At 41.2% G+C, this 26,234-nt stretch overlaps 1 protein-coding gene across 1 annotated transcript; it reads left to right on the top strand.

Annotated features, from left to right (window-relative positions):
* The first annotated feature begins 13 nt into the window (after positions 1-13).
* LOC134046429 (lipase member M-like) lies at positions 14-26,221 on the top strand. Its single transcript, XM_062496890.1, has 11 exons — positions 14-202; positions 16,133-16,269; positions 17,764-17,875; positions 19,006-19,123; positions 19,804-20,002; positions 20,501-20,610; positions 21,344-21,480; positions 21,987-22,133; positions 23,155-23,226; positions 24,761-24,832; positions 25,988-26,221. Exons 1-11 carry the CDS (start codon positions 14-16, stop codon positions 26,219-26,221), a joined length of 1,527 nt encoding a protein of 508 aa, XP_062352874.1.
* Positions 26,222-26,234: the final 13 nt, after the last annotated feature.

Here is a 26,234-nt window from a genome sequence, read left to right as displayed (position 1 = left end):
GCCCTCAGCAGGAATGAGGACAGGACAGACCTGCTACCCTGGAACAGGTGCTCCAGCAGCCAAAGGACCCCAGGAGATGGCTCTTTTTGCCTTCCGTACCTTTGGGGTGACAACGGTGCCACCCCATGTCCAGGGGGCTGCCTGCACTCCCTGGTCCCTCGCGTTGCGGCAGGCCCAGGGGACAGGCGGTGTTTCAGCCAGGGTAGTGCCAGCACAGCGACGTTTCTGTCCCACGGCCTCACCCGTGTCACCCCCATTCAGCGCTGCGCACACTGCAGTGCTCCTGCCTGGCACTACAGCCACGGTGTGCGCCTCCCTTCTGGCAGCAGCAGGCAGGAGGAAGGGAGACCTCTGTGCCCTGGAGCAGCCTCTGCTGGGGCACTTGTGTCCCTCTGGCCCTCACTGCACATTGCAGAGCTCAGGGCTGGGCTGCGTTCAGCACAGGGCACTGCAGCCTGCAGGTTCCCTCGTAGCACTTGCACCCGCTGCAGCAGCCTGAGACATGCAGAACATATCTTGGAGGTGGGCTGAGACCAAGCACACCCCTGGCATTAGCACTTGCTTAGTACCTCCCCAGGCACTCCCTGAGCCCAGCAGGGAAATCATCCCTGGCCTTGGGGACACCTAAGCAGGAGCAGAGGCCTTCTGGGTGTCCCCTGCTTGGACAGCCCCCTTGAATTATAAGAACTTTGGGATGATATGGCAGCCCAGGTCCTGAGGTTCAGCACCATGCTGGCACAGCAGACTGTGTAACTCCAGTGTGTGTAATTATGGCCCCCAGAGGGCAAAGGCAATAATAAAATTACCATACTGTCCCACCAGTTTCTTCCATGACAGCTCTTCCCTGAACCACTTAACTCTGTCTTAATCCTGGTTTAACTTCTGCCTTTTGAAGACCATTCAGTTGTAATCAAGCATTTTCCTCCTATTCAGTTCCCACCTGAGGACATGTGGGAAGAGCTCAGGTGGCTGGGTTCCCTTGGACGTGGGACAAGAAGCCACACTGTCACTGCTGTTGGGATGAAAAGCTATAACTTCTCTGAGCCCAGACACATGGCACTGGGGGGAAGTGATGGTAATTAGAGAAGGTTCCTGGGACCTGCTAGACTATTTATATGGTAGAAGCCAGTTAGCTGGCTGTTTTTCTTGTAAGTACATTATTTCTTCTATTTAAGATCTCATCTCTCCAAGAGGCAATCACCACGTTCATTTAGGAAAGCAGTGTAGGTCAAAGTGTAATCAGAAGGCAATTGAGATAAGAAACCAGTGCTACTTTTTAATAAACTCATTTTAAGTGACTTCTAATTTGTGATATGGATGAGGAAGAAGAGGAAAGATACTGACTCACGATATTTGACTGCCTGAGTTTAATAATGAAATTGTTGACAAGAGCAGTTTATGAAGGTCCTATAATGAGGCACAGACAAAAAAAACCTTTTTGTTGCATCACCAGCATTTAAAATAGTAGCTGGTATCAATCTGCTCTAAATGTGGTACATGGATTAGAGACCTCCTGTTTCTGGCTGCAGAAATTAACCTTCCACCCTGTCATGGTGTGATGGGGAAAAGTCACGTACATGTGTGCCTTTAGGGTGGATTTGCACCTGTAAAAATATCTTCAGAAAATTGCACCCAGTTAACATTGCACAACTGATAGCAGCAAGTCTAGGATCCAACCACAGGTTCACCCTCAACCTGGTGTATTCGTCACATTAGGAGATAAAATTAAAGCTATTTTCCTCTAAAGCTGATGACAAACATAGCTGCACCAACAAAGGTCCCAACCCAACCATGCTAATAGGACACCCACCCTAGCCTACTCTGCCCAAAAAGGCAGATCTGCTTCCCCAGATTGGCTACACATCTGCTCTGCAATTAGATTAACTTTCATTAGCAAAGTCAGCTTTCTGCACCATCCAAGGCTCTTCTTTGAACATTGCATAATTAATTGCACACAGGGAGATAAACTTCATTGAAAGGGCACTGCTCCCAATATATCGAGTAATCTGCTGACTAGAGAAAGACTGTATTGCTGTAGACTGTTGTTTAGCCCTCAACAAAGTTCCTGGGCAGCCTGGGTGGGAACAGATGTTCTGCCACAAATTTCATCCTTCAGCCCTTTCTTGATCAGCCAGTCCCATTATTTGTACCTGTGAGGCAGCAGGGCCAGCAGGCAAGGGGTGAAGCAACATGGTGACAGCACCTTTGCCACTCTGAAGTGTGTAGGAAACAAATGTCATTGTTCTGCGAAGTGCTTAAAATGTGTTTGCATTTATTAGAGTCTCTGCAATTAGTTTTCCATTTTTAGCCTCATCCTTTAAGTCTGTTGTAGGCTTCCCTTCAGAACCAAGACTGGAGGAAGCTACAGGTGAGGTGTTTTTTCAGGCTTCATGGAGCCGGCATTGGACCTGGTTGCTTTTCTTGCATGTTCCCTTGTGTTGGCCTGGTTCTTCTCCAACCCCACAGCTAGTTGGCTCAGGAGATAAAGGCTGGGAAAAAAAGCTTCTTGTCTTCTCTGTGGTATTAAATTGCCTGTTCAGTTAAGGTCCGTGGCTGACTCACCCCGGAGTCTGCCAAGAGCCTGCATCCATGCTGGGGAAGTGGCTGCTCCTCCAGAGGCAGACAAGCTGCACCTCAAACAGCACCTGAGCTGCTTCCCAGGTTCTCTGTGCCAAGGAGTCCACTGGTACATCCCCCTCTCTGCTCCTCACCACCCACCCCACCCCTGGTGCCACCTTCCAGCTCCATGACACACAGACCTGTTAGCCCAGAGGAATTCATTAGGAAAAAGAAACAGGTGACTATCTTCTTGGGTAATGAGCCAAATAAGTTCAGAGAGGGTCAGCCACAAATGAAGGGGATGGGGGATAAAAGAACCTCTTTCAGAGTCAGCAGGCTGTTAGAGCAGCTCAACTGCTTAAAGAAACAAAGCCTCAGGCTTTCTTTAAAACCCAGTGCAGAGGAAATGTTCAGCCTCAGGGGGTGTCAGATGACTTTGCAGAGGCCTCAGAGATTATTCACTCAAGTGTGCACTTCTCTGTTGGCCCCACTCCCTACATCTAGCTGAGAGGCTACTGAAAGCACCAGAGATGATGTAGAGGGCTGTGGGGGGTCTGTATGAGAAAAGCTCTCATATATGCATGGTAATTGCAGGGAAAGAAAAAGAGGGAGAACCTGATGATATTAACTTTGCAGTGCACTCTATCTGAATATGAGCTGCCTAAACTGTAAATCCACACACCACTACATGAACTCTGCTATGTAATTTTTGCCTGCATTGCAAAAATTCATTAGTCAGCTGCTCCACTGAGATTAATCCACTGAGTTAGAGTGCAAAAAGCTATAAACTCCTGTGGATTCACATACTGAAAGGATATGAGATGAATCATCCAAAAGAAATACATGTGTAAGGTAAAACTCCTGTGAGGTAATCCTGGCAGAAATTGTTTCCTTCAAAATTTCCAACAAAGATCCCCCTGCATAGGAAAAATTTGCCTGCTTTACATGTGAAATGGAAACACTCTACAATAATACTTGACATCCCCCATCAAAACGTAGTGAACTGCTATGTTGCAACCAGTTACTCCATTTTAAGTTTTATATGCAGGAAAACTGTATTTTGGTGCAATCTTCACTTACAATTCCTCTCTTCTTCCAATGCACAAGTAGTCGTTGCAGAGCCCTGGAGACAGGCACACTATCTGCCCCACCATAGTGTTCCCACCTCACACCAGGGACTTGGATGGTCACCCTCCTAACTCCCTAAATCCTCACAGGGACTCTGGCACCCCATTTCCCTGAGCACTTCTCCATATTTGAAACATGGAAATCAATGTTGTACCCAAACAACAGCAGTGTTAGGAAAATAAGGCATACTTGGAGAAAAAAGTGTTCCATTTCTGCAGTGTCAGCAATTAAAATAAAAAATGCCCTGCTTGAGCCTGTAACTGCAACACTTGCATCAGCAGACACCAGTATCAGCATCAGTGGCATTGGTGGCTTCTAATTCAGTATTGAGTCATCCACACTTAGGAGAGGACCTGTCTCCACTTGATTCCAAATGCAGCACATTAACACATCTGCAAACCTACCACTCTTCAGCCCTGCACCTTCTCCTATCCCAGTCAGGAGATTCTTCCATGTGCTGGGACAGAAATGCAGTTTTTGTTTTGGCTGGTCTCCTGCATTTTGTGCTGTGAGGGAAGTTACAGAAACCAAAACTAGATCCCAAACCTGCCTGTGATTGCTTGGAGCTGTTAGCTCCCGTGTCTGCTTGGCATGATGCAAAAGCAGGAATGTGAATTCTAGGCACCATGTATCAGCTGACACCCCACTAGTGAAATGACTGTATAGGTTATATCCTAATGAATGTTTGAGGTAGCTTCTGGATTCTAATTCTAGGCAGGTATTCACTCAGCATGTGACTTTATTGAGTCTTGTTTTGAGGCTCTAGGCAGACACCAGGAACCAACCCAGGTCTTTGGATCACAGACTAAAGAGGGAAACCAGATGTCAGACAGGGGAAAAAAAAAGTAAACAAAAAGGAAAAAAAGGGAAATGTTTATTGGCAGCTCCTCCTCATCACAACCTGAACTTCCTACAGCTTTGGAGGAAGTTGTGAACAGCATCTTAACATTATTCCCTATCCCACTCTCATATCTTCCTTCTGCCCAGCCACTTCTTCACCCAAAACTTTTCCCCTCCAGAGCACTATTTAAAAGGAAATATTGTCTTGATTGAGTCACACTAAACAAAATTATATGCATTGTGACGTGACTGTACAGTTCCTTCCTGTCCCTCTCTCTCCAAAACTCCTCTGTAAGGGTAGCTGTGTCCTACCTCCTCCAAACTGACATCAGGAAACTGGGGGGGTGAGTTTTGTTTCCCATGGAAACGGGATGCCTTTCATGTCCAGGGCCCTGTAGCCACAAGTGGGCTTCTGTGTTGGAGTAAAAAATGCAATTTGTTTTCTTTCCGTAATGTTTTTTTTTGCTAGACTGCATTACTTCCTTCAATAGCATGAGAAAGCAGAAGAACACAAAAATGTTTTATTGTGCACAAAACTGAGGGGAAGAAACTCTTCTACAATGGCTACTCTCTAAGCCACACTCAAGTAAAAATCACTGGGGGAGTTTGGTATAATGATAGCACTTTTGAATTTGATATAGTAGGGCTCCATTTCTCCCTTTCAAGGTGGGGAGACTTGCTCTGGGTCCTTTATTACTTCTACTTTTGTGCCTACTGAGGAAACTGTCCCCATCCCTTTCCTGCATATATAACTTTCCAGCAGCATGGCAAAGAGGCTTGATCTGAGAAGTTCTCGGGGGATTGGACTTGAGAAGGAAATTGCACCCTTTGGCAGCACCTTTCCCTCAAAAACCCAGGCTCAGGCAGGAAAGTGAACTCCATCTTATTAATTGTTAAATAATTCTTATTCAATCTCAGCATCTGCTTCTCATGCAAGCATCTTCAAGCTTGGAAGAAATCATCAGCAGTAGAAATGGAAATTCAGTGTCTTCTCCAGCATAGACATGTTATGTGTTTCACATTGGGACTACATGTTGTGACAGGCCAAAAAATATGACAATCTTACTGTCAACATCTCTCATGGAAGTGCCCTAAGAGGGAAATCGCTAACAAATTCTTGCTGACTGTTTTGGAAATAGAGAAGGCTCTGCTTTTGTCATTACTTTTCCTGGCTCTTATCCAGTACTAAAATACTGCATTTCTGCTATAATCATTTTATCAAGCTCATTGTTTTATGTTTTCTTCACTTCCAGCTAGTAATCACAGAAACAAACACTTCCTTATTCAAGCTGATTCTTTCTAAATCAAAATTCCATGTCATTTTGTTTTCCACTTAGCACTTTCAGCCATGGAAGAGCTGGCACAAAATGGCAAAATATTTTTTGCTTTATGTCCCACAGCTACAATTAACAATGCCCCAAACCCCTTGATTTCAGTGCTGCTTGTCCTGACACCATGCCACAGGTGTTAATTACTCTTTCAATTCTGTGTATCTAGACAGGGTACCATGACAGATCATGTGAGACAAACTTCCAGACAAGGCAAAGTAAAAAATGCCACATGGAATTTATATTGCCATGGAATTGCTATTGCAGTTACTGTGCTGGTTCTGCCTCAAAATAATACCCTCTGTGCCATTCTGGGCAGACCCTCTTTCTTGTTACTTGCTTATAGCTGTGAAAACTCTTGTGTCACCTGTGAAATGCTCATGCAGCCACTCTGGACTGCACGGAACTGCCATACACAAACTGAGCTTTGTTACTCAATACTTTTATTGAAAAAGTAATTTTTTAAATTGCTGCCCTATAAACAGCTAAGTCTGTAAAACAATTAAAAACAAAAGTGTAAGAAAAATTAATTTGAGCAATGTCTTAAGCTTTTTTTATAGGACTGTAACTCACATGTTACTGGCATTCAGATCAGCCATTCAGATGGGTCTTTTTCCTTATTAAAAAAAATTTACATTTCAGGCAAGCACAGTCAAAATTACAAGTTGAACGGAATTCAGTCAAAGCTAATCCCAAGTAGAAAATCATCAATGGTAATTGTTAATCAAGTTTTAGAATTTTCATTTAACAGCAATTAGAAATTACAAGTTCAATCATATTTTCTGAAAACATTCATTAACAATTTTAATGCTGTAGTTACTAAGATGAAAGATAATTTTGTTGATAACATTTTGCCTTTTTTCTATCCTTTTAAGGAAAAGTTTGACATCTATGGAAAGCTTTCTTGTAAAGCTGAGTAGGTGTGTGCATGGCTCAATAACCTGCGCAGAACAGCTGCTAGGAAGAGCCAAAGCCAACAGCCATTTCTGTTTTACTATACTGTGGTTTATATTTCGTTTGATCTATTTAATCATCTTCTAAATCTGATTTAATCAAAATAGTAATGAGAAACTTTTACAGACCTCTGAGTTCACAAATCTATAAACTTACTCTGCCCTTGATGAATCACTCATAAATGGATGTGTATGAAAAGCAGGAGAGGGCAAATGGAGATTTCTTTTCTTTCTACCTGAGCAGAAGTATGGCAACACATAGTTGAATTTGGAACTGAAATTGCCATGTATGTTAGGAGTGTCTCTTTCCCCTTTGAAGCCCAGAAGGCAGATTAAAAATATGCAAATACATAGCAAGCATAAGCAAACATGGACACATGATGATTAGTTGTCCTGTATAACTTTTCCATTGGCTTTTTAATTCTGAGATGGCTTGAACCCCGTGCAATCCTGGGCTGTTGCACATCGCTGTGTGGTTTTGTGGCAGGAGCAGCAGGACAGTGTGCATCACCTCCCCGTGCAGAGGGAGGGCAGTGCCTGGGACAGTGAGCCGTGGCACGCCAGGGTGTGTGTAGGAATGGCTCGTCCTTGTAGCCCCACGACAGGTGCTAGCCATCCTTCCCTCAGCTCATCCAGGAGATACTACACCCTTCCATGCTATGATTGTATTAGCAAACCAGGTTCATCTTAAATGACCACCCCTATCTATCACTAATAAACAAGACAATGTGCATTGCATAGTAAGAGCCTGCTATTTCATTTTGTCTCACCTTGGTAAGTCCACACTGCTTTGGTGGGAAAAATCGGGGTGATTGTCTCCAATTAGGTGCAGTGACACTATTTGTGACTGTGCTTTCTCAGACAGAACTGCATGTGAGCACACTGGGTAGCTGATGCATTGTGCATTTGATGTTTCAAAGGCAGCAAACCCTCTGGGGTTCACATGCTAACAGAGCTAACCTCTGCAGCACGGTTATACACACACTCTCTGTTGGACAGATCTCTGCAATCCAAAGTCTGTTGCAGGTAAGAAAATATTTCATGGCTAGAAAAGTCATAATGGTGTAAAGCAGCCTCACCACCAGACTAAATATCAAAACCAAATATATCAGTAACAGGAAAAGCAAACAAATAAACAAAAAAACCCAAAGCCTTTTACCTTGCACAACATCAAAGAACTGGATAAAAACCTGAGATTATCTATCGAGTATTCTAAAGTCCAAGGATAATATCAAACCAGATATGATCATGCTAATAATTCCCAGGCTTGTCACAGCTATGAAAAACCACAATTCAAATTATAATGATGTTAGAAATTAATGAATTTACAAGATTTTATTGAAAGGTTGGTTGGCGTTTCTATAAAGATTGCTACCCCTGGAGTCATGTGAGGATATCAGACACTGAGCTCCTATTCAAAGGGATGCCTCTGTCACAAAGAAAAATCCTGAAAGCTGGGAGCACCTGCTGATCCTGGAGAGTTTGTTTGTGGCTTTCAATGCACAGAACTGACTAGTCTGCATCACCCACGAAAGGGAAAATGTTTACAATTCCTCTCATAAATGACCACTTCTTTCATCCTCTTTTCCCCTTATAATGTTCTGCTACATACTAGTGTAAATTTTCAGATCACCGCTGTTTAGGATTTTAAACACCTTGTGCCCATGAGCCATCACAAATGGAAAAAAAAATTTTTCACCTGAAAATCTGGCTGTTGCTTTGCATAAGCCAAGTGAACTTTACCTGAAAATCCAGTCTTCATTATTTATTTATAGTTTTGTAAATAAAGCAATCTTTATCAGATTAAGATAAAACACAGTCCAGACATGATCGAGAAAGAAACTGGTTCAGCCAAATTGACTACATACAGAGCCTGAGTCAAATCCCAGAGGCAGGCAAGGTTCTCAAGGGCATCTGAAATGGCACTAGTGCTCATTGGTTATTTCTTGCTGATGGATCCAGGATCTGATTATTACTGTTGTGTTGAGTAACCTCTTATTTTACTACTCTCCACTCCTTTCCAGTGCCCTGCAGGTAACAGTGACCAAGGATTAAAGATAAAGGAAAAAAGCAGAGAGATTAGTACCTGAAATTCTGTGATTCTGAAGAAAACATCTTCCCCAAAATTCCCTTTGAGGTGAATTGCCATGTGAGGGAAAAAGTAGTCACTGTGAGCAGAGGATTTCATGAGCACACCCTGTGTGCATATACACCCTGTATTTATGATTTTACCCACTGGTAGCTGACAGCTGGTGTACCACGTACAGAAGTCAGTTTCCTGTAAGCAATTATCTAGCCCTGCCTTTGATTTAATTTTCTAATAAATTAAGTCCAAGGCTGTAATTCTCTGCAGTCCCAAGTGAAAATTATAGACCAGTGGTCACAGAAGCCATGTCAGGGCTGACCTGCCCCCGGTGCTGCTCCCCCTCCCCGGCGCCACTGGCAGCATGGTGTGTGGGGAAGACATCAGGTGGACGATCTGCTGATTTTAGCAATCCTGCAGTGGGGAAGGCAAGGCTGCCTCCTTCCACAGGTCATCCCAATGGCCCTCCTCAATGTCCTTGCTAGAACTTGGTATGGAGATGTGGTTCACTTCTGTACCATCTGGAACAAGCTCCAGGGTGCTGAACATGCCAGGTAAGAATTCCCAGTACACAGAGTGGTAAGGATTCTTTCCACATACATGCCAAGATCCTTGGAGACTGGAAACTCCCATACATTTTTGGGTGGATTCCATTTTCTCTGGACTGGTCTAATTTCAGTTTCTCACTTGTTAAAAGTGAACCATGCACAGCCATGCAGAAAACAGTGGCACTAACTTCAGGGTGCCTCCCAGTCCAGTGCCTTCTGTGGAAACAAATGCTTTCTTATGAAATTAAAAACACAGGTATCCAGTATATGCATCACATACAAACTTGGCACTGTACATTTCCCATAAGTTTACGGGTGAGTCTGGTTGCAGAGGGTCCATAATATCAGAAGAACTCATTTATTAAAAGTACTTCTGCATATCTTCATTATTTGAAAATTATATTAATCTGAAAAAATAATTCTGTTTTGCAATGGCAGAATCAATTTTCAAAACATGAAGGTAAGCAATCTAGCAGGAGTATAGAATATTATATATATAGTATGTATAGTATAGTCTATATAGTATAGAATATATTATATGGAATATTTTATTCAAAGGCTTAAGGGAGGATGGTTCAGCTGCCTTCCTAAGGGAGCAATGTTCAGGAGATTATGCTGCCTGTGTGTTTGTCAGCCTGTTCCCTGGTTTTCAGCATAGTCCTCCACAAAATAATTAAGGTTTTGTTTCGTTTTGTTTGATAACAAAAAGTTGATGAACTAGAAGAGGAAGATTGCAAGTGTCCTGACCAGTAAAGACTGCAGCATGATTAGGAAATTAGAAGAGGAAGAGCAAAAGAGATACCCTAAGTATTTGACTGGAGCCTGCAATCAACTGTAAGGTACAAACTGACAGGAAACCAGGGTGGCTTCATCAAGTGCTCAGGAAACAATTTCCTAAACAAAAAAGAATTCTGATAAGATTGAATCAAAATTTTTACAGCATTGCTAACTGCAAGAATTTACCTGCCTGTTAAAATTTTGTTTAAATGTTTCTTTCAAATACTTTCCTTTTCTCAAGGCAAAAAAGAGTGACATTTTCATATTCAGTAATCCATTTTCTGAAGTATCATTCAGTACAACTTGCAATTACAACATGATTTATGATTTATGTAAAAAAAAATATCTGGCATCCCTTAGGGCACAAAGGGAAGGATTTCAGCCACAATTTTCATATACTTGTTTGAATATTCATTCAGATTAACAAGATTGCATCTTAGACGCTGTTCAGACAAGTAGCAGGACAGTCTGTGCACAAAAATCTTCCTAATTGGAGGTGCCAGCTGAAACACAGGAAGGAAACAAAGGCCCTGGAGATCAGAATTACTTGAGAAGATCGAATAACAGCAATGAGTGGCCCAATGTGCCAGTCATTAGACATGGACACCAGACACTTATTTCGAGATGTCAGGATGACCTGAGCAGGACTGTGGGTACAACCAGTGCTGACTGATCTGGCTGGGCACTGCTGCAGAAGGGAGATGTCAGCCCAGCCTTGCCAGCTGAGGGACAGGGCACAGTGCAAGGGATACAGACCCTAAAAGTGATGCTGCCAGGGCCAGGTCTTAGCTGGTACCCCCGTGTGCTGCTCTGCAGAACTGCTGCCAGCTCAGAGCAGAATCAGCCTGAGTATCACCACACCACTACTTTTTGGACAGTGAAGACCTGACTAGTTGTCCTGTTCTTTTTCAAAAGGAAAATACAAATTACCAGCTTATCAGACCTGTTCTCCTCTAATATTGGAGCCCCTCTCCTGCAGACTGACAGTCCCACTTGCAGGGAGGGACACAGTGTACTCTTACACAGACCTTGGGAACTGACTACTTTTCAGATGGCCACTACCATCTGCCCCAGGGGAGAGAAACAGCCACGAGACCCCTCTGCAAAGGGATCTTCCTGCCTCAAGACCCTTCAGAAAAATGCTTCCAAAGCAAAGAGGTCATCCTGATCATCAAAAAACCATGGATTTCTTTTGGGATGGTAAGAATTATGCCTTTGTGTGATATTGTTTGTCTTAGTGAAAGAATACTTCCTGGTTTAATGAAAACTTTTGGTGTCCAGTGGAACATTCAGTGGAGCAGAGCTTGAAAGAGGTCCGTAAATTTCATTTGTCTTCTGTGCAATGTTGTGGAACTATGTGTTGGCACTAACTTTTTAGAAGTTAACTTCCTTCACGTAGCAAGAGTATGAAACATTTTGTTGACATAAGTAAAATAGAACATGTAGGTTCTTCATTTGGTTTGGAAAGTATCACTTTGGGGTCAGCAGACAAATTTTGTCTTTATAAGGGAAAGCTTCCATTGAAAACACAGACTATATTTGATAAGTAGCTTTGCTATTTAAAGTGCATTTCTATAGCTAAGGTTAAAATACTTTGATCATGTTCCTTTTCCCATACAAAAGATCAAAACAATATTCTACATCTTAAATACAAAGTAATAATCTTAATTTTATAATTACTGTATATTTAATTTTTCATTGATTACAGTAATTATTTCATGTGGGAAAATTAATGTTGATGCTCAGAACAAACCAGTAGTTTGAACTGTTAACTGTATCTTCACTTTTTAAAGAAAAAGGATCAGATCTATGAGTCTGCAACACCTTTGCTGGTTCAAAGGACATTCCTACTACATATAAAGGTACAAATGAAAAAATAAGTGCTTAACAATTTGGAAAGACAAGTCTATGACTATCTAACCTGCTGCCATAGCAGAAGTTAGCAGAAAGTTGGTTTTAATGCATGAAAAGAATGAACAAACTATGATGGAGATGATTAGTAATGGAATTCATACTTGATGAGAATTTTCCAGCAGAAAGAAGGCAAGGAGAAAAGTGTTCATGGGAAGAGAGAGAGCGGTCCCAGCCCAGTCTGGGATGCTGCTAACTCAGCCCCCACTCAACCCAGTTACAGGTATGCAAAAATCCCAGTTTGAATGGAGGACAGAGGGTTTGTGATGCTGTCTCTAACCTCCCCAGCACCCTCCTTCTTTCTCAGAGCAAACCCCTTACTTTAATTCTTAGGATTAAGAAAAACTGAAGCCCTTTTCCCACAGTCCCTTTGACCCCTAAGAATATCTGGGTAGGTCCTGCTGATGGCAGCACAAAGCTGACCAGAGACTTCTTCAGTCTGTGCTTACAGAGCTCAATGGCCCATGCTCACCAGGAGACTGCTGCACACGGAGTGCAAAGACTGCACCCTGCTCATACTGGTGCCAGTTCCTCTGCCAGAGGATTTCAATTCATACTCCCAAGACTTTCATTTAGCAACAAATGCAAGACAAATAAAGCATATGTAACTTTCAGCTTTCCACATGTGTATGCAGATGTGGAAATTCCTTTCATCTGTAATTATAGTTGACATAATTGATATCTGTGGGGTGAAAAGATACTGCTCTATACATTACTACGAAATTAGCAGAATGATAAAACAGTAATTGTCTGCAGATTGTGAGGCAAAACAATCTGAACAATACAACGCTCATAAATTGCAACACAGACTTCATCCACCCTCAGAGGTGAAGAAATCCTGGCTTGCATACATTTCACAAACTTCAGCATCAGCCAGGAAGTATTGTGGAAATAATTGCTCTTTTTGCAAGTTATATTTGCCTTGGATAAGTTAACAGACATGCTGGTGCTGAGCTTTTCATGTGCAAGCTGCCCCTTCTACAGGTGACTGGCACTTGAGCAGGAAGGCAATATGGCCTGGGACATTTCCAGACAAGGCATCAGCAGTGTGAGCAGCCCAGCCAGGCATGCAGCCCTCTCTGTCCCTCATGAGCCCTTCCTTCTGACACTTCTTACTTCACCTTTGTCACATGGAAGACTCATAGTTATCTAAGTGCTAATGCAGAGCTACCTCACTCATAATTTACAAATACTGTGCCACTCAACCCAGTTGCTGGTGATCCCCATGCAAGTCCATTGACTTTGATGATGACCACCAGAAATATTTTTGAAGGTCTGACAGAGCTGAGAAGAATCTCTGACCCAAGCAGTGCCTGTTCTTGCTGGTGCTTTATGTTTCTGCACTTCTGCCTGTGTGTATGGACTGCACTGAGAGCAGTTCCTTTGCTGTTCGGAGGTGTAGGGTCCATTGGTGAACAGGGAGAGTCTACCTTCACTCCCAAAATGTGCCTGTGCTGGAGGCCAACAGCACTCCAGCCAAGGCAGCAGCATGGGGTGGGTGGCTGAGGGCAGTGGTTGCATTCTGCTGGGAACCAGGTATTATCCCAGGGATTCAGTGGAGAGCACACTATTAGACCCTGTGCTTGGTTCTCAGTGTTTTTCTCACTCTCAGGAAGCAACTGTTCACACCATTATGACATGAAATGTTTTTAAAGCCATATGAGTGCACGAGGGGATTCTTCTGTTTCTGCTGCTATGTGTTCCCTTGGAGACTCCTGGATGGCAACTTCCACAAAAACAAGTCTGTCTCTCAATAAAGCATACCTCCCCTTAGAGGGCCTCCTTAACATACTTAAAATAGCCAAACATTTTTGATAACTACGTTCACTAGCTGCATGAAGAAGCCAAAAGGACATACTTGATCCATGATGAACTGCTATATTCAGCTGTATAAAAATATCTTCCATTCCTAAGTCATTTCTAGAGACAGGTCCAATTCAGCAGGAGGGAATGGGGAGAGCAAAGATTTTACAGAAAACATGAAAATGCTAGGGATTATATTCTGTGTATTGATAGGGGGTTTATCCATAAAAAGCACTGGAAAGATTTGAGGCTTCATAAACTGAGCATGTAGTGAACAATTTATATAAAGGCACTTACTTGTATAAGGGCACCTGACCGGTTTAAAGTTCATTTACATGTGACTGCACTCGTGAAGATGTAGCCACAACTTTGACAGCAACATCTCAACCTTTAAGCATTTCTACCAAATTCCATACCTGATTACAGTGTGAGTAACTTCCACTGAAACCTGACAATTTACAACAGAGTGTGCATGTCTGGTTTTTAAAAAAAGTCAGCCCAACCCTCATCCTAGTTCACCTTCTTTGCCCATCTCAAACACTTCAAATACATCCAGTCATTTGCTATTTATGGTATTATGTCATGTTTATACCATGTTTTAGTGAGTTTTTTGTTATTGGAGCTTTGTTTTGCACTAAAGAATGAAGCTGGCTGTGTTCACAGTGAGTTAATAGCACATCTTAATGACTTAGAATAGCACAAGGTACTCAAAGGCAAGTACACTTTTAAACATTTCACTCGTGAAATTCTTGTCAAGCCTCAAAAGACACTGAGACTTTAAAAAAGTGGAAACCTGCTTTTCTTACAGGAAAGATGAAAGAACATGGAGTGTATAACAGAAATAACGAGAAGATTCAGAAATGTCCTGTCCCATGTGTAGAATCAGTATTTGAAAACACTCTGTGTTCTAAACCAGCTCGTTGAAAATCATTTCCTCTCCTAATTCGCTGCCAGAAAGTGAACTCAGATGTTTCTATTTCACTTTGAAGGCCTGATAACAAGTCTTGTAGGAACGGGTCTTCTGAGACTTTCTTTCATATTTCTCTCTGATATGTAAATATTAAAGAAAATAACTTCTGAGGATATATTGAATATTTCCGATTCTAACCACAGGCAGCACTGCAAGAAGAAAGCATGCAAGCTATAACCTAAATAGAAATATCTAATCCTGCTCAAAACTTTGGTCAATGTTCATCTCAGTGTTCAAGCTGATCTGTTGTATGTGGATGAACAGTATTTTTGAGACAGAAAGAATATTTGGAGGAAAAAAAAAATGGGAACTGAAAAAGAAAGAATAATTAGCTTCAAGAGTTAAAAATACATGGAACATGTAGAATGAAATGCCCACTAGCTTTATACCAGAGTACACAGGTAAAAAAAATCCTCACTCATACTTCTGCAAAGCTTGTATTGTTGTAGTGAGGACACCACTCATGGTGGAACATGGCTGCACTGGGCTTGTCCTCCACAAAAAGAAGAGACTTTAAAAGGTCACTGTCCTGAATGCCTTAAAAATGACCTGTCTGGACTCTCTCTTCAGGCCCACCTAATTTCCAGTTCTGAGCAATTCTGACCCACCCAGAGTATGCTTGAGACCACTGACACATGTGTGCCCATCTCAGCAGTGTTTTCTGAGTCCATACAGGTTACAGAAAAGCCTTCTGGTTTCATAACTATTCATTTAGGGACTATCCATTCACTTCTATGGCCATTTAAGAGGTGAAATATAAATGGAGGAAAATCTGAAACCACTCAGGCAACAATATAGAATTATGGAACAGCAACAAAGTCATTAAAAATAAAAGAAAAATATGTGCAGTAACATCTGTAGAGGTATCAGAGTTCTTTCCTTCCTTTCCAGATAACATGAGAAGCTGGAATGGGTATGTTGTTAGTACAAGAGAAAATTGTTGCAGGTCTATTGACAATTTCCTTAGGTATGATAAGGTATATCTATTAATATATTTGTTTTCAAAATTCCTGTTCCTGCTCTGCTACTCTACAGAGGCTGGTATTCTCCTTAAAAATCCAGCAATCTGTGATAGTAGAAGAACCTTGTTGTAGCTGTGGTGGCTAAGGAGCTGAAAAGCACGAGGTTTGAGAATAAAAGGAGTCACCCCTCTCTGGTGCTGCATCAGGGAGAAGCTGAAGTGACAGTAGAAGGAATGAGTAGTGGGAAAGAAACAGAGGCTTATTGTCAAGTTGCTGCATGATTGGGGGAAAAAAACAGTGCATGACCATCCTTTCACTGCCAGCACTGCTTCCAAACAGCCAGGAATGGAGTTTTCATTCTTCTGCAGCCACAGCTGCTCAGCCAAACACATTACTTTGGGCACAAGGTCAGTAACGCTTTGATTAATTTATGATCCAAAACTGGTGAAGGCTTCATGGGAGCTGCAAGAGATGGTATGAAACCTGAGCGTGAAGGAATTACTTTACTATTTGGGAACAAATGAATTTTGTTGTGTGGTTTTTTTTTTTTTTGTTTTGTTTTTTTTTGGGTTTTTTGTGGTTTTTTGTTTTTTTTTTTTTTTGCTTTTAAGTAGGTGAAAATATCGCTATTTCTTGCAAGATTCCTTTTGACTAAAGAGACTCAGGCCTGGCTCACCTAGCCTGAATGTAGGTAACTCTGGGATAGCTGAAGGGGTATGGGAAGATGGCAAGCGAGAGAATCAGAAAGTGGCAACTTTTAACCAAAACAAAGGGTGCTAGCTCAGGAAAACAAAGGTTTCTAAATGCCCCTTTTTTCTATGAAAGGAGCTAAGTGTTTTCAACACACAGCTTGTACCAAAATGTAGTGCTAGGAAGTTAATGTACAAATTGCTGTTCTGTGAGAAGAAAAAAAAAGCTATTCCTATTATTTGGGGGAGAAATAGTTTAAAAGTCTTCTTGATTATGAAAACAATAAATGCAATAGGGTTTTTTTGGCTGAATCAGTCTGACAGAAAGATCTATCACTGGGACATCAGAAGTTTAGGTGTGGCCTCTGGGGGTTAAATTGTGTAGAGAAGATGCTAATACAAATACTGCATTTCCTTTGAGCCAAGAGTATGTAGGTTTTCACAGACAGTGGAGCTGCTGTGTGTATATCTAAGCAGGACAGCTATCTCCCAGGGTTTTATGTTCCTGTTTTGCTTAACAAAACTGGATGTCCCTGCGCTCAGTCTCTACCTAGCATTACATTTAGCAAAGTGTTCTTTTCCTTTATCCCATGGAGTGGATAAATTTTGTTATTAAGCAGGTTTGTATAAATTTTGCAACTATAAAGAACTGCTTTATTTAGGTTCCTAAGTTTTTAATTACATTATAAACATTTTTTTTAATTTGCTTTTTTTTTTTTACTTTTTTCTACTAACTATCCATCAGTTTGGTTATCTCCACTCTGAAAAGTGGAAAAGCTTCTTGTGACAATGATTGATTTACTTATGAGTTACCCAATAACTCTGTGTTTCACAGAGTTAGCCAGAAATGTTTCCAAAATCACCTACAGATCAAATGCATGGTATGGTAATGCAAGTGACCTACTTCTCAGAAAAATGAGTGAAATTCATTTCTCCACAAGCTTTGCTTCTTTTCTTGGATTCATTGATACTTCTGACTTGATCAAGAGCAACATCCCAGTCCAAAGCTTAGCAGAGAGTCCGGGTTGCTGCCCAAAGCCCTCAGACAGGTGTTTGAAGTCAGCTTTGTTCCATTTAATTAACAAGTAGGGAGTACCAGACTGGCTCCATTCATTATTAGACAGCACTTTCCTGATCAAAAAAGTTCAGAACCTGTCTGGATTGCAAGTGCAGAGGAGGACTACTGACAGATGAATATATTGGATTTTGCAGGGAGAAGATATGGCTGTTTGTTTCTCTGACATATTTGTTTCAGGGAGTTACATATTCAGAAGAACTGAGAAGAATGAAGAGAGCTGTGGATCCTGAAGCCTTTATGAGTATTGTAAGTTGCTTGATGAGTGACCTGAGAATGGATGTTATGCATGATTTACAGCAGAGGGGTTTCTAAGTGTTAGAAATAGCAGAGTAATAAGCTGCCTTTAATTAACATATCTTCTCTAGTCATTGTATATACTACTGCTTTCTCTTTTATTCTCTTCTGCCCGCATGTGTAACAGCCCATATTCTCTCTGACTGAAAATAAAGCAAACAGTAAATCTCCAGACTTAATGTCCTTTTAAATATCAGTTACCAGCTTGCTATTGCTGGCACTACCTGTCTATCTGAAAGAAAGAAAATCTGGAATGTCAGCATTGCATCAGCAGTGAAGTCTATGAACAGCTAGTAGTGAGCAGAAGAGACCAGAAATGGCCAGCTTTTCAGAAAAACACCTCTTGCTAAGCAAGCTTGCTTAGGTCTTTCATTGTTTGATAAAATCTTGGGACTTAGGTCCTGCATGTCAAAATACGTTGAGTAATTCTCTGAGTACAAGTTGTAAAAACCAATCCTCTTTTGTAACAAAACAGATGGAACGTTACAGGTCAAAAGTAATATTTACTTCAGAGCTTAAAATGGGCTGTGCTAGGGAATTCCCTTGCAACTATGCAAATCCCTTCCCTATGCAAATGACTGATTTTTTCCCCCCATAATGTAGTCAGCTTTTCAGCAGTGTTCACTGCATCTATGCTGCTCACCAAACCATAGTTGTGCAGCTGTCTGGATATCTCTGAAGGTAGTTTGAATTATCTGATTCCAGGCTGTGTCAAAGTAAATCAGAAGCATTGCACCCAGACAGCTCTTCTCAGTCGCACACCTCATCTCAGCTCACAAAGTCCTGCTATGAGCTTACAGGGATTCTTATATCACCAGAACACAAGGGCTAGTGATGATTGTATGGCAAAAGTGCAATACAGGTTTTATACAACATATTCTAACTGGGTAGTAAACCCCTAGATATAATATAAAGATAAAAGGTAATTTGTTGTTACTTTTGGGTTACATACATTCAGATGCTTAAAGCATGTAGGTTAAACCCCCAGCTGTACCTGCTTTCTAAGATTTCTTCACTGTGACTGTCTTACAATATATGAAATGGACTTGTGCAAGTAAATGCATTTGTACCTTCTCTCCTAGAATGAGCTCATTACTTACAAAGGGTACCCCAGTGAGGAATATGAAGTGGTGACACAAGATGGTTATATCATTTCCATTAACAGAATCCCTTATGGTACTCAGAATCAAGGAAGCCCAGGTACAGTTGTTTAATATGACACAATACCAGCCTAGATAGGGCATATTCTCAAAAGAGATAGCTTGTATTTTTAAAATATCCACCAAAGCTTGTATACATGAGTGAAGTTGTAGCAGAGTTCTGGCTGACCTGAACAACCTCTAAGATCTACAGAATTAATGTCAAGCATACCTATTTAAAATAAAAAGCCACCATAATATGGGGCATATGGTTCCTTGTAAGAGTTGATTAGTAAAACTTAAAAATAAAAATAGGATAAAGGTTGCCTAATCAGCCTGTTTTTCAAAAGCTTTTCCATCTTCTAATTTTGCTTTGCTTTTGCTTACACCTGGTTAGTATCAGTGTCTGATTCATATTTTAGGTAAAGGAAACCTCTGAAAACAATCCCACACCTTCATCTCTGTATCAGTGTTGAGAATCTCAAGCTGATGGGTCTGAGCTGTACAAACAATGGCCAGAGGGTGCCAAGTTAGTTCGTTCTGGTGTCAAGCAGATCTTCCCATGGATTCTTTCAGAAGTTTAGAAGTTGTGTCTTACAGAAAGAGGGGTTTTGTTCTTATAATTTGTTGATTCAGGAAAAAATCCCAGTATTGAATATGAGACAATAGTGTCTCTGAACTACCAGGAAATGAAAAGATTAAAGCAATTATAAACCATTTTGGTTTTGCTTTATTTTTCAGCTTCAAGACCTGCTGTGTTTCTCCAGCATGGATTATTGGGTGACGCTAGTAACTGGGTCACAAACCAGCCCAACAACAGCTTGGGCTTCCTACTAGCTGATGCTGGATTTGATGTTTGGATGGGAAATAGCAGAGGGAATCGCTGGTCAAGAAAACATCAAAAGTATTCCATTGATCAAGATGAATTCTGGGCTTTCAGGTAGACAGGACCACTGAAGGGGATGTCTATTGCCCATCCTTAAATATCTCTTTCAGCTGGCTGAATCAGGGATTTACATATGCTACTTTTTAATAAACATTCTTTACATTCACTTTTGCTGAGGTGCCCTTATAAAAGCATGTGAACTGTAATAGTAATGGAAACAACTTTAATTACTGCTTGAACAGGTTCTTCAAACTAGAGCCATAGCAGCAGAACAACTCAGAGGAACCTGCACTGGCCATCTCCAAGCCATTCCTCAGCCCTGGAGCCAGTTTTGGCAACTACTTAGAAACACTAGTCTGTGTAATACAATAACCCAAAGCATCTTGAGTAGTATCTTCCATATCCAGTGCCAGAAAAACAAAGAACAACTGAATGATTCACTAAATCAGTCAGATTGTTTCTTTGCTGACAAGCTATTAGTAAGAATGTGAATTGAATTTAAATTCTTTTTTTTAATTTATGCACGCCTCTCTTTCAATATCTTGCCTGCAGTTTTGATGAGATGGCAAAGTTTGATCTTCCAGCAGCAATAAATTTCATTTTGGAGAAAACAGGACAGGAAAAGTTGTACTATATTGGCTATTCACAAGGTACTACCATTGGTAAGTTACACACACAGGAGGAATTCTTTGGGAGAAAGGTAAAATGAGATTTATGATACTGAGTTAACGAATGTACCTGAAGTTTTCATTAACTCTTTAGTTGTGAAACACTGTGTTAGTATAAGCAATTTTCAACATGTAGGTATTTAAAATTTATTATAAAGATAATGGAGCATAATGGATCAAATGCACTGCTGCTGGAAATCTGTCAACTAAGAATAATACTGGAAATTTTTGTTTGTTGGCCATGTAAACTGTTTCTATCCAAGATGCAAGGGCGTGCCCAGCAGCAGCTGGTTAGTTCACCAAAATAAACAAAACAGGAAGATGAGAGTACAGAAAGAGAAGCTAGCAAATTAGGACCAGATGTACACCAGATGTACAGATGAGAAAAGAAAATACAAATTTGGATTGACCAGAAGAAAACCGACTTTTCCTCCCAATAGTATAAGAAATACATGAATGTACTTTAGAAGTATACATCTATGTTTAATCAAGTCTGGAAGAAAGCTGCAAAATATAGTAAGATAAATTTCTCTGAATAAGGAAGAAAAACTACAAGCTGGTAACTAATGAAAAGAGGGATTTCATAAAAATCTGGGCTGGACCATAGTATCTGAACAACTAACAAGGTTGCTTATAAATTGAAAGTGCAGAATATTATATATTAATACTGAAAACAGTGTAATGTAAAAATGATGGTTATTTAACTTCTCTTTTTTTTTTTTCACAGCTTTCATTGCATTTTCAACAATGCCAGAGCTGGCTCAAAAAATCAAACTCTTCTTTGCATTGGCACCTGTCACTGCTATTAAGTATGCTAAAAGCCCAGTAACAAAACTCCTCTACCTTCCTGAAAAAATGCTCAGGGTGTGTGATACCTTGCTTTCCACTGTTTAACCTTATACTTGTTTGTTCAGCTCTTAAAATGGATAAACAGAAAGTATAGGGCTTTGTGAAGTCGACTCATTTGCATGTGGGCAGGTTTATCTTGTGGTGGGGCCTTCAAAAGTTCAGACAGGGCAATAAGAAAAGCTTTCAATCCAAGACAACAGCTCAACATGGGGACAGGTCACCCAGAGAGGTACAAAGATGCAGATCCTCAAAGGTTTCAAAGATTCCTCCAGGCAAAGCCACAACTAATATAAAAGCTTAAACTATGAATTGGAGATAACATTTAACATATCTCTTCATTATAAGTGATGTAACCCAGATTGAGTAATGCCCAAGCAGGCTGATGCAATGGAAAACCAAGTAATTTCTCACTTGTTTGTGGGAACATCATCTGACAAATGGAGAAAAGGCAAGTAACAGCCACTGAAATTGCTGCAGAAGTGTGTACATTCCTAAATTATTGTTACCTTTGTATTTCACAGGGTATGCTTGGCAACAGAGAATTCCTTCCCCAGACTGAGTGTCTAACAAGGATAATAGCCCCTGTCTGCAGCCACCAAGCTTTTGCCAGGCTTTGTAGAAGTGTCTTCTTCAATCTGGGTGGCTGTAACCTGAAAAACATTGATGTGGTACGTATAATTTTTACCAGTTCTACTGAGAGTTTAAGCTTTTGTTCCCCAAATTCACCTTCTATCCTTGGTGTGAATCCTGAATTTCTATTAGTACCACATTGCAGGGAGCAGTCCCCACTACTGGATAGCAGTATCTGCTGATTGCCCCTGTTTCTAGCAGGGAACCATTGCCTCTCTCCTCAGAAGAGCATTTTGCACCAGTTCTACAGCTGGCAGCTGCTCAGAGCCCCCACAAATTCTGCAGTCTGCCTTCTGACAGACCTCACCCAGGGCACCATATTGTGGTCCATACTGTGGCTACAGGTCTCATCAGAGATATTTCACATGCTGGCACACTGAAAAAGAAGAAATAAAAAGCCTACCTGCTTCATGTTTTCTATTTTCAACACAGAAAGGAACACAGATATTCTTCCTTGTCCTCATTCTCCAAGCCTTGGACCATCAGGGTAGGAGAGTACTAGGACATACCTAGGCATCTCATGCTATGTCCAGCTGTAGGTCAGATCACCTGGGAGTCAAAATTCAAAATTTTGCTCCAGCATTTTTCTAAAAATGTCTCAGAAAGTGTTCACTGATGAAGGATCACACAGTAGCTTGTTCAGAAATCCCTGCAGTGCTATAGTGTTTTATTTCAAATATTCATGCATTCATCAGGATATTGCATTTCCCTTTGCGGTTCTGTCCAACAGTGATCCTCTCTGACACAGAATCTGATACAGAATTCCGAAAAACGCCACACAGATTGGAGTCTAAATTGCTGGCTTTCTATTCACTCCTTCTCACCTGTAGATTCTTCTAGATTCTCAATCATCTTGGAAAATGTTCTAGTTAGGGATCACTCTTTCAGTGCTAGTCCTAATCTGACACACTGACACATGTGAAGTGGATCTGAGGGAGTCTCCAATCATGCCACTCCAATTTCTGTTGGTTTTATTGATATGTGGCACTGCTGTAGTGTATGTTTTGATGTGCATCTTCATAGAAGAGAAGAGAATGCTCACTGAATATTCTCTTTCAGAACCGAATCAATGTGTATATTGCCCAAACCTCTGCTGGAACTTCTGTGCAGAATATAGTCCACTGGAGTCAGGTATGAGCAAACCCCAGAAAGATAACTAGATACTCACCTTGAGCTGCATAGAGAGGTACAGAGATAACCAGCTGTGAAGCCATTGCCAGCTTCTTGGAAACACATGCAACTTGTGAATTGCAGCTGAAATTTCAGTTCAGAACACTATTTTTCATTGTTCCTTCTTTTACATGCTGGATAGAGATGCCCTATGTGATACAGGTACATTTGAAGCCAACAATGAAGTGCTGCATTTGAGTAAAAATACGTAGGCTGGAAGCTGTGTGTGCAGGTGTACACATCATTCTTCTTATTTTGTCTCCAGTACCCCTAATAAAAAATTATGTCCACAGTTGTGGACATAATTAAATTCCACAATAGGGAGTTTACCTTTAGAAATTAGTCATGTTTCCAATGTGGTGTCAAGAAATGAGCAGGATTTAGGCTGCAACATAAATTGTCACATTTTACTATTAAAACCCTTGTAGTTTCTTCTCTTGCTTACAAGGCCGTCAGTGTCTGGACAGCAATAGAACCATAAAAAATAAATACTTTATTTAGTAGACTGTGTACATCCCTTACCTACAAGGTGCTGCCATAGTACCTCTTCAGCAGCAGTGCTGGTGGAAGCTGCTTTTCTGTCTTTGGGCTCCTACTCTGAGGATCCAAAGGGCTCCCTTGGAGGAGCCTCTGCAGCGAGACAGATTTCCTGGCAGCACCACTGGCTCTGGAGCAGCACAGGAAGCAGCTGCGAGCACATGGAGTTTGTAGGAGTGTTCAGTAAAGCAAACACACAGATACGTTTGAGTGACATCTGCACAGGCACTTACTCAAAATAAAATTATACTTTTGGCTGTGAGTTTGCATTAGACAGTAGGTTTGAAAAATTGTTTTTGTAACCATGACCTAGACCTGTAAAGTAAAAGGGTTACAAAAGCAGAGTGGGGGGAGTTCTGCAAATTGACTCAGGTGGAACTCAGCATCTAACCACAGACTGCAAGCACTGCAGAAGTAATACTCCAAAGTCTTTGTTGTCCTTACTGTTATTACAGCTAAAGGAGCTAACGGAATTTCAATACTAAGATTCTGGTGAGGGTGTCTCTCAGAGTAGTAACAACCCATGCCAAGGTAAAGCCAAGAAGGGGAAGAACTAAAAATGGTGTTCAAAATAGAGTGCAAAGAGAAAACGTAAAATGGAGCCATTCACAGAGCTGAGCGTTGGCAACACAACTGTAAGAATAGGACAAGGCAGTAACACAGAGATGAACTTGCTGACAGCAGTTGTTAACAGCAGTTTTACAAACTTGAACTAATTGCCTGTGAGAAAATCCTTGGGTATGTATGCAGAAGACATAAATGTCTTTCATTATAATAAAAACATTTGACTCCTTTTCCCTTTTTGACACTTTTAATTAATTTACTATTGGCTCTTTCATAGCTCTTCGAAGAACTCTGTTGGGGCTTTAGGTTGGAGTCAGAAGCTCATCAGGGAAAGAGCACAGAAACTTCCCAAATTATGGCTTTATAACCACCCTTCTCTTGTTCATCCTCTTAGGAGGCCCGCTCAGGGAAGTTCCAAGCTTATGACTGGGGCAGTTCAAAGAAGAACATGGAAAAATACCAACAGGTATGTTTTGGTGAAACAACCTTGGACAGCACAGAAACAGGAATAGAGTAAGGATGTAGTAGGCGACACATTTTCAGGACATAAGTAAATGAAAATAGTACTGCTTTTCAGTTTGGAAGTCAACAGAGAAAGTATGCAAGCACTAGTGGCAATAATACTTTAATATATTTTAAAAGAAAGGAAGAGAGGAAGAGAAAAGCTTTTCAATTAAATTATCAGTAGGAATAAAAGGAAGTAAGGGCAGAAAAAAATAGAAAATTAATTTTGAAAAAGAAGAGTATACAGAAAACAACAAAAACATCTTGCCTACTAGTGTAACCGAAACAGATGACAACATTAGGAATAGGAAAACTGGAAAATTAACAGCCATCCCTAGATTCTGGAAGCCAGAGACAAAAGGACTTTGTCTTCAGGCAGACCCTGAGGAACATCTTTTCCATTCAAGACTCTAAACCCGTCCTTGACCCTCCTACCCTTTAGGTCTCCACAGCAGCCTGTCATTACAAGTTACATGTTTGAATGATGATTTGTATGAAATGCAGCTTCCTTTGGTTTGCCTTGAATTTGCTTGCTCCTGGAAAGTCGTGGGATGCCTTCTAGGTTTTGTGTTTGTGATAATTGCTTACAGTGCTCTTTCTTCATACTATCTGTGGCTGTATAAACCTGTCTCCTGTCCTTGCTCTGACGTCTCTTTTCCAAACACAGGAGTCCTAAGCTGCTTTCCCTCTCCTCCTGCAGAAGCCATTCCATGATCCTTTTCATCCTTGTTTCATGAGGTGTTTTCTCTCCAGCCCATGTCTCCTGGGACCGACCAGTACTTCAAAAGGACCATGATGGGGGTTTATCCAGAAGCATCCTGACATCTCTGTCCAGTTTCAGGCTCCCACACTGAGATTCCCACTTGAGAAGGCAAAGATCCAACAATAACTCTTTATAAGCTCAGGAGGTGTTTTACTTTTGGCTGTGCTTTCAGTTGAGTAATCCCTGTGAGCACAGACAGAAAAGGCAAACAAGGAAACTTCTTTCCTCTTTGGTTTAGAGGAACCTCTAAACCACTGCTCAAACCTCTGCTTGGAGCAGTGACAGAAGAAAGCCCCAGATGGATGTTTAAAGTTGCTGTGCTCTCCTGACATTCATCCCTGTACTGTTTTCCAGACTACTCCTCCTCTCTACAACATAGAAGAGATGACTGTACCAACTGCAGTATGGACTGGGGGACGAGACCAGCTCGCAGATCCCAAGGATGCAGCCATTTTATTGTCTAAAATTAAGAAGCTTAGCTATCAAAAGAAGATTCCTGAATGGGCACACCTGGATTTCATCTGGGGATTGGATGCACCTTTGCATGTGTACAATGAAATTATTGACCTGATGCAGAAGTATCCTTAGCCCACAACCAGAA

This window comes from Cinclus cinclus, chromosome 7 (assembly GCF_963662255.1).
Source record: "Cinclus cinclus chromosome 7, bCinCin1.1, whole genome shotgun sequence".
In the NCBI taxonomy this organism is placed as follows: Eukaryota; Metazoa; Chordata; class Aves; order Passeriformes; family Cinclidae; genus Cinclus; species Cinclus cinclus.
Note: the sequence above shows the minus strand (reverse complement) of the source record. Positions and strands in the feature narration are given on the sequence as shown.